This window comes from Frankliniella occidentalis, unplaced genomic scaffold (genome assembly GCF_000697945.3).
Source record: "Frankliniella occidentalis isolate FOCC.00 unplaced genomic scaffold, Focc_3.1 Scaffold1, whole genome shotgun sequence".
In the NCBI taxonomy this organism is placed as follows: Eukaryota; Metazoa; Arthropoda; class Insecta; order Thysanoptera; family Thripidae; genus Frankliniella; species Frankliniella occidentalis.
The window spans coordinates 786865-794987 of record NW_026267131.1 but is presented as its reverse complement, the minus strand read 5'-3'; the positions used below and the strand labels follow the sequence as shown (position 1 = coordinate 794987).

Sequence of the window (8123 nt, the reverse complement as noted above, 5' to 3'; positions counted from 1 at the left end):
GGCGGGGCGGGGCGGGGCGAGGGGCGGTAGGGCGAGGCGCGGCGCGGCGCGGCGGGGTGATGGTTTGTCCCGCACTATCTAAGCAGTCATTTCCTGGGGCTGAAAGCCCACGTCCTCGCCCAGACCGCCAAGATGGGTGGGCGCGAGCGCGTCGGGCATAACGAACGGGCGAGGGAGGAGATTTGCACAGTCAAGTTACTATTATAACTATTACTGTTACTACTACTACTAATACTACTATTGTTGTTGTTGTTGTTGTTGTTTGGTGAGCACCTCGGTCAAAACGCAATGGACACGACTGAAATCGCGTCGAGTCTAGAGAACTCGGGGAACATATTACACAAGGAGAATAATACCACAGGCGCAACGAATGCGTTCTGCAATGGATGAGAGCGACTGGGGCGGGTGGAGAGGAAAAAATGGGGGGGGGGGGGAAGAGAATGGGAGAGGGAGCGACCAGTTGTTGAGTGAGGGATTAAGTAGAGAGCGTCATCCAAAGAGTGTCGCCCTGAAAGGAGAATGGTGGTGATCTGAGGCGGGCAGCGGCAGAAATTGAGCACTCTCCAGTATTGTGGAGGGTGAAGGAAAAAGAGAGAGTGCGGCAGAGGCGGGGGTGGGGGGGTCTATGAGAGGATTTTGGATTCTGAGGGAGGCGGTCTTCATAAGGTTAATATTTAAAACATTGAGGCAGTCTCGGGCAGTCTGCTGCAATAAATATACCATACCTTCTCGGAAGCAACGCATTACTGACGACAAAAGAATAAAATGTTCAGCGCGGGTTTCTTGCTTGCCTCACTTGCCTCCTGCTCAGCCAGCCGCCGTGTGCCTGTTAGAGCCGGTGCGGTGACCCTCAGGGTGGTGTGAGCCGTGTCCTCCTGAGGGTCCTATCTGCTTAGCCCAGTGGGGTGGATGACCTACGTCTGGGAGGCATCGTAGGATCAGGGCTTTTGGAGCGCGTTTCACTAGCCTCGTTTCGTCTTCTCGTTTGCTTAGAACCCCTTTGCAGACTTTTGTCTTCACACTAATGCTTTTTGTGTTTAAAACTAAGTACATACTATTTGATTTACAAAAGATTTTTTTAAAATCAGAACGAGGAACCAATTGTATAGTTTGAAAAATCTGCTTCTTTGTAATTGAGAATGCATTTCAAGACGACACAGAATGATGCCCCTTGCCTTGCCTCAGGGAACCGCGGCGCTGGAGGGGGCTGGCCCGGGGGGCCGGATTGGGGGGCGGGGCCCGCGCGTCCCCCCCGTTGCCGCCCCCGGGTTGGTCGGGGGCGGGCGCGCCAGGCCCCGCCCCCCGCGGGCCTCCCGGAGGCCGCCCGGAGGCTCCAGCGGCCGGACCGGCTCGGGCGCGCCACAGTGCGCGGAGGGGCGCCGCGCCGGCTGCACCAGGGGCCTTCGCGACGCCCGCCGCCGCGCGCCCAGCGCCACGTGGCAGACCCGCGAGCTGAAGCGCGCGCCAGCCGAGGCGAGACCCACCCCGAGTGAGTAGACTACACGAGGCGGCATTAGCGCGCTGAAAATGCCGTGAAATATATGATAAAATCTAATTGAAAACAAAAAATGTCGCTGGACTTTGCGGTCTTTTTTTGCGGCAAATGTGCAAGTACGCCGTGTAAAACAAAATTCTCAGGGAAATCATTGAAGCACTCCTGCTTTGTACTAAAAGTACATTTTAGATGCACCCTTAATGAATCTGGGTTACCTATAGGGGATCCTCCATAAAGGGCGTCCGCTTCTCAGATTCATTCGGGAAACTACGCGCAGGAGACCGGCGCCTGCGAGACTCGGGATAGGCCATCCCGCAGTACACGCGTGCACTGCGGGCAAGAAGTTTGCCTACATGACAGGCGCTATAGGAGCTTGCGTGGGCTGCACTTGTTGGCAGGCTCGTAACGGCAAATGACGGAAGTATTTTCTAAGTAAATAACCCTTGTACAGTTGATACAAATTTGTACAACTCAACCGGAACACAAATTACTGAGAACTTTCCTCATACATCCTTCGAAATTACGCGGCAATTGTGGCATACCCACTATACGCCTCTGTCACCTAACTGTAAGAAATAGCGTACAAGGTAGACGCACGTTAAAACCGTGTGATGCTGAGCTAAATGTGCGTCTACCTTGGCCTGCGGCGCACTAAAATTAAAATGTTTTCGCCATTTTGGTTGGCATGCCTATCCACCTCACATCCCACGTCTCACGCCAGGCGCCTCACTTCACGCCATCTTCCGGGCGGTCTCCCCTTGCGCTTCCTGACATAGCTGAGCATTTAAAGTTAAAGTTTAATTTCAAGTTCAAGCTAAGCTCAGCAATAATACGGAGCAATGTATGGCACTACTGTGCAAGCCGCGGTTGTCATTGTACCCAGGGGACAGAGCGCGTAGTACAGTGCTAGTCGGTGTTAGTGTGGCAGCAGAAAGCCCAGGTTTTACACGGTAGTGTACGAATACGGCTCCACTGTAGACAGTTTTACCCGGTTTTGCCTGTACGGTAGTCCTGTAGGCCTACATTGCTCTCCGTACCAAATTTGAAGGTACGACAATGCCGTTTTTCTGTTGACGGATGTTGTTAGAAAATAATTAGCAGCGATTGCCATCATTTTCCTGTAATTACTTTTTGCAGTGTTGTAATGAGGCGGATTGTTAGCTCAAATTAGGATTCAAATAATCGTTCAACTGGATCTAGAAAGAGATTCTTGCTTGCGTGGAAGCGGAAGCTCATGGTTACTGAGCACACTGCTAGGGATTTCAGTGCAATTATGTGTACCAAAATGCCAAATTGCGTCTACTTTGTTAAAGTTAAAAAGTTGTGTCATTTTTTTCACGAATGCCAGTTTGTGGCCTCTTCAAATCATACAATTTGGCAGTTAAACATACCAAAAGTTGACCGTTTGGAAGTTCAGTTGTACCCCATTTTTGGTCTTGCCTTCCCTCTAAATTATACAAATAACAGTGTGTTTTCGCACAAGGCCGTAACTACAAACTGCTGTATCTAAATTGCGCGTCATTGGCGGTGATGGTCATTGGGGTCCGGTGGGCGCAGTTCTTTTCTGAAGTCTTTATAACAAATCGAATTCCATGCTTGGTACCCCTAGAACTACAACATTTGTTTTTGTATAGTAACTAGTACGTACCCATACTCATTGTACACTGCCGAACACTTTCCATACTTTCTGTTGTTCTTGAAAATGCTAGGAACACCACATATGCGTCTTATTTTCAAACGTGCAAAAACAAAACAGAAAACAATTAGTGGATATTTTTTCTTTTTCTTCCGCTACGAAAAATAATAAAGAGGAAGAAAGAAAGAAAGAACGGCACGGCGGTCGTGTCCGCCGGGGCCTTACGCCGCCGCCGCCGTGTGGGGGCCGTCGTCGCCTCCCCAACATGCGTCTAAAAGCTCCATCATAATTTTCCCTCTCTCTTTTCAGATTAAAACGGAAAGGCAAGCGTGTTGGGCGGCAGAGCGGGAAGGGGGAGGGGGCCAGGCTGGAGGCGGAGGGGTGAGGTCAAGAGCGGGGGGCGGGCGTTCACAATGCCCATGTTTTTATTCTTTGCTGCTTTTCAGAACATTTCACCCGTCCTCGCGCCTTATGAAGCCCCGGAATACAGTTAACGGCGGCCCCGCGGCGGCGCTGCAAATTATCGAGTTAATGCCGTCTTGTCGGCCTCGGCAGTTGCGCCGTTACTCTCCGCCCTGCAGGCCCCGCTTGCGGCCGACGGCTTCAGACAATATCTTGTTCCGGTGAAGCTGGCCGCGAGTTGTGCGTGCTTCCTTCCTGGTTGCTGCTTTTTTTGGGGTGTTTTTTGGTGTTTTTTTTTCCTAGAATAAAGCGGAACAAAATTATTGTACACACAACGTGTAAGTTGTGCACTATCGAATTCCCATATACAACGCCTTGCTCTATTTTGATTATCAGTTAGTTTATATAGTTTTGAGTAAAATGTATGTCATCTGCTAAAAACGCCTGCGTAGTTTAGTCGTTGGCAGACTGTGACTTGCTATACAACTCTAGAAACTCCAGATGGGGCCCCACCCACTCATGATCCTTTTCGGTAGCTCCTCTGCGACGCCCGTGAAGGGTTCAGGGGCCTCGGAGCTGTCTATCCGTGTCCTTTTGCGGAGCTGCAGGCAGGACCGTTTCTGCACTCCGGTTTCAGGGGTTGCGCCCGCTGCGCCGGGGAGGGGGCCGCCCGCCCGGGCCGCCCGCCCGAGCGCCCGTCACCACCGCCGGGGCTCAGCCAGCGCGGCGCAACGCAAACCAACTAAATTATTTCGGTTGGCTAATCTGGAGGCGGGCGCCGAGCCGTGCCGAGCCCTGGCGTGCCGAGGGTGGCAACTCTGGCACCCTCGGCCGCGCCGGGCCGGTCGGGCAGGCTGACCGTGACAGAAGAGGGTGCATCTTCCATATTATTCTCTCGTCCAGTTCTCTATTGAAGAAGAAAGTCCCTTGTGCTCTAATCAGGAGTCATTATTGGGTCATGCTTAATTTCAGTCTCATTTTGAAAAAATAGTTCAAGGTCTTACCTCAAAATTGTCAGCGAAGCGTGTACCGGAAATCCCAGTGTGCGAATGTCGGCCCCTCGTAGTTGTGTAAACGACATTCGTACACAAAAACACAATAAGTGTGTTTCAAAGAAAAAATCATACCTTTTCTCCCGTAAGTGTACCGGGTGATTTAGCAAAGATACGCATAGGTGCGGGCAGGTTTGCCTAACCCGCTCTGCCCGTAAGGTGCCTTAGCCCCAGAGTTCAAACTCTTTCGTTCAAGCCCCTTGGGTAGGCAAACCCGCACCTGCGCCTTCTCTGAATCACCCGGTACGGATGGGGCATTTCGCACACCTACAAGTACGCGACATTCACACACTTGCGATAATTTTTATTTACCTCAACGAAAATTTGATTACAGAAATCAGAAAAGTTTTTCGTTCGGATGGTGAAATTTTATATTCAATCCAACGAATTTTTTGGCAAATTAAACAAGATGTTTATCAAGTAGAATAACAAATCGTTGAGCAAACGAATGTTTTTATTTGTTACAACTAAAATTTTATTTCTTTCGATCACGTCAAAATTTCTTTGTTAGAAAGATACGGTTTTCTGGGTGGGTGTTTCGTTACATTTCCAGTTCAAAATTGTTGAAATTACAAGCACTGCGCACTTGTGTCCAGCAGCACTCGTCCGCCGCGTGCTTCTTGTCGTCGCCTTGCACAGCCAAAGATAATCGAGTTACGTTATGGCTGGCCGGTAATGGGGGCCCTGATTGTGATCTGGCCAGATCTGGCATTAGGTGGGGGGGGCCAAACAAGCAGCGGGAGCAGACGACACGCCAGGGCATGGCCAGGGGGCGACGCGAGCGACAGAATAACACCTGCTATCGACGGGCGCAAGACGAAGGGGGTCCTCCCCCCGCGCCACACCACAGACATAAATAATAATAAAAATGAAGGGGAAAACATCCTTTCCAACTTTCGCGGAAAGCAAGTAGGAAAAGAGGGAGGGAAAGGAGAGGAGGAGGAGGAGGAGGTGGCGCTCGCGGGCTGTGATCTTTCAACACTTGTTCGACCAGAAGGGGCTCTTCTGCTCGCCCTCGAAGAGATGTCAACTTTGTAAAATGTTCCCATTGGGTCCGTGTGCCCGGCCAGCGAGACTGGCGGGAGAGGGAGGAAGTGATGGGAGGAAAGGGCCGTCACGCAGGAACATCATCCAATCTATTGCGCTCGCACTCAAGTTTTCGTTGAACAGTGAAATACTTTCTTAATCGTTGATGCAAAAATGGATTAAAATAGCAACCTTGAAGATGTGAAATTGAATTAGATGTCAAGGTCACGGCCAGCCTCCTATCTAATCGAAATTTTAGTCGTGAGAAACTGTCCGATACGTTAGAGCCAATTAGGTGGGGCGATCATGCTAATCGAGCTATACCCTGCTACTTTCCCGTTGTTTATTTTTTTATTTTATTTTCCTTTCTTTTCGTTGCTGTCATTTAGACAAAATTTGTATGAGTTTAAAGTGGGCAGGCGCAGCTGGTTCGACGTTCGACGAGACTTGATACACTTTTAAATGGCGAAAACTCGCATATGGCGTATTGTGAGGGAAAGAAAAATAATCTTTGCTACAGTTTTATTTAAACGCTGCTTATATTGCACTGGAAACGAAAGTGTGTAAATTTCGCACGCATACTCTTGTAGGTGTGTGATGTCCATTCGTATAATTAAGGAACTAGTGGTCTGAATTTTTATTGGAAAACTTGTGTCTTGTACGACTAGCGTTACACTTTTTACACAGACCTACAAGTGTGCGACATGCACGCACTTAGTTCCCAGTGTGCCGGTCACTCCTAACGACCCCGCCGCCGCTTCGCATTAGGGAACGTGCCCGCGTTGCACAACTAATGCCGCTATAATCCCCGCCGATTTCGCAAAACTAATCGCGCGCACTCCACCGAGGACGTTTTATGTTTCACTCGGATACAAATATGATGAAAACGTTTTCATGGGACTTGACCCCCCCCCCCCACAAAAAAAACACAAAAAAAACGCGTTTTCGGACCAAGTTCATTGTACTTGATCCTTGCTTTTCAAGCACACAAAACTTGATTCCAGAGATGTGTACTTGAAAAATCAAGGATCAAATACAATGTATACTAGGTACTAGAAGTCAGTTTTTTGGGTGCACAGCAATTGCTGTGCAATTGCAAACACAATTTGGCGTTCTGCTTTGCAAGGTTTTAACTGTGTCGGTAATTATTTTTTTTTGACGCCGATTTGTTTGCAAATAGGTTTGTGAATAATAAAATGCGAGAAGCCCGCGCGCCGCTGGTGCCCTGTGCATGTTCATGCCTACTCGATCGAGGCCGTCGTCCAGTCTGTGTCTGTTGTTTCCCTCGGTGGCGCAGTGTGACGGCCACATAGCGCCGCATAGCGCCGCATAGTGCTCGCCGAGCTGCCCGGAGCCGTGCCCTGTCAATTCTAATTACCCTGTTTCATTTCCTGCTCACAGATTCCACCGCCGGGAGCTCTGCGGCGTCCGGCCGCGGGGCCCGACCGCAACGGCACACGGCCGGCCGTCACGAACGCACCCTCCTGCGGTGGCCGCGGAGGCCACGCCGGCGGCGACCACGGCCCCTAGACAAAGCGACCGGCGGCAGCGAGCAAATGACGGCCGTTTGACCGGCGCCGATAAGTGATCGTGACGTATGCAGGCCGAAAGAAATCGCGATCGGGAAAGGCAAATCGGCGAGACGGCGGCCGCTCGGCGGCGGCGGGGGCGCCTCTATCAAGATGACCTGTCAGCGGCCGGCGCGCCGCTCGCCGCTCCGCGCTCCACCCGCCCCGCTCGGCGCCGCCCCCGTCCTGAATTGATTCCTAAGTGAATTCCCCAGCTTGCCGCGGCTGAATAAGTCAGGAGAGACGCTGGCCGGCCGCCCCCTCGCCGCCGGCCGCGCGGACGGGAATCCCCGCGCGACCACATGCTCGCCATGCAGCCCGACGGCCTCTACTACCGCGGCGACGACGAGGACGCGGTCACGCCCGAGACGCCGCTGTCGGACGCCGCCACCGCCATCGTCATGAACAGCGCGTACGAGCCGTCCACGTCCACCAACGGCGTGCTCGCGCACCACGTCGTCGGCGACCACCTGCTCGAGGACATGCACATGGGCGTGCACCTGGACGGGCGGCTGGTGGGCAGCCTGGTGGGCAGCCTGCAGTCGCTGGGGCCCGGGCCGCCGCTGGGCGCCATGGGGCCCTCCATGTCCAGTCTGCAGCGCCACGCCGGCGGCAAGAGGGTGCTCTTTGTGAGCGGCGGCGGCGGCGACCCCCAGGGCCACCCGGCGCACCGCCACCACCACGACATGGACTCGGGGGAGGAGGCGGACGACGGCTGGGGGCCGAGTCCCGGCAACGCGCACCACCAGTGGAGCACCCCGCTCGTGGCGGCCACCAGCAGACCGCAGGTAGGACGCTGCAGCAGGACTCGAGTGAGGTGGTGACTCCGCGTCAGGGCGATCTGCGTCGCTGCCGACCTCGTCACAACCTTGTGACGGATCGTTTCCCATGGGACCTGTAGTGTGTGCCCGGCTGACAGTGCCTAGGCGGTGGTTCCCCCCCCC

General features: G+C 52.8%; 1 protein-coding gene across 2 annotated transcripts in view; it reads left to right on the top strand.

The window, feature by feature from the left end:
• Nucleotides 1–8123, top strand: part of LOC113213496 (delta-sarcoglycan) — an 83726-nt gene that overhangs the window by 10521 nt on the left and 65082 nt on the right. Inside the window, exons 1-2 of one of the 2 annotated variants that reach the window (XM_052272006.1) lie at nt 1347–1489; nt 7013–7967. In XM_052272006.1, the coding sequence (XP_052127966.1) occupies nt 7482–7967 (486 nt within the window). In that variant the 5' untranslated portion in view covers nt 1347–1489; nt 7013–7481. Of the gene's footprint in view, nt 1–1346; nt 1490–7012; nt 7968–8123 lie in introns of those variants that run through there. The other variant, XM_052272039.1, reaches the window with a different exon arrangement.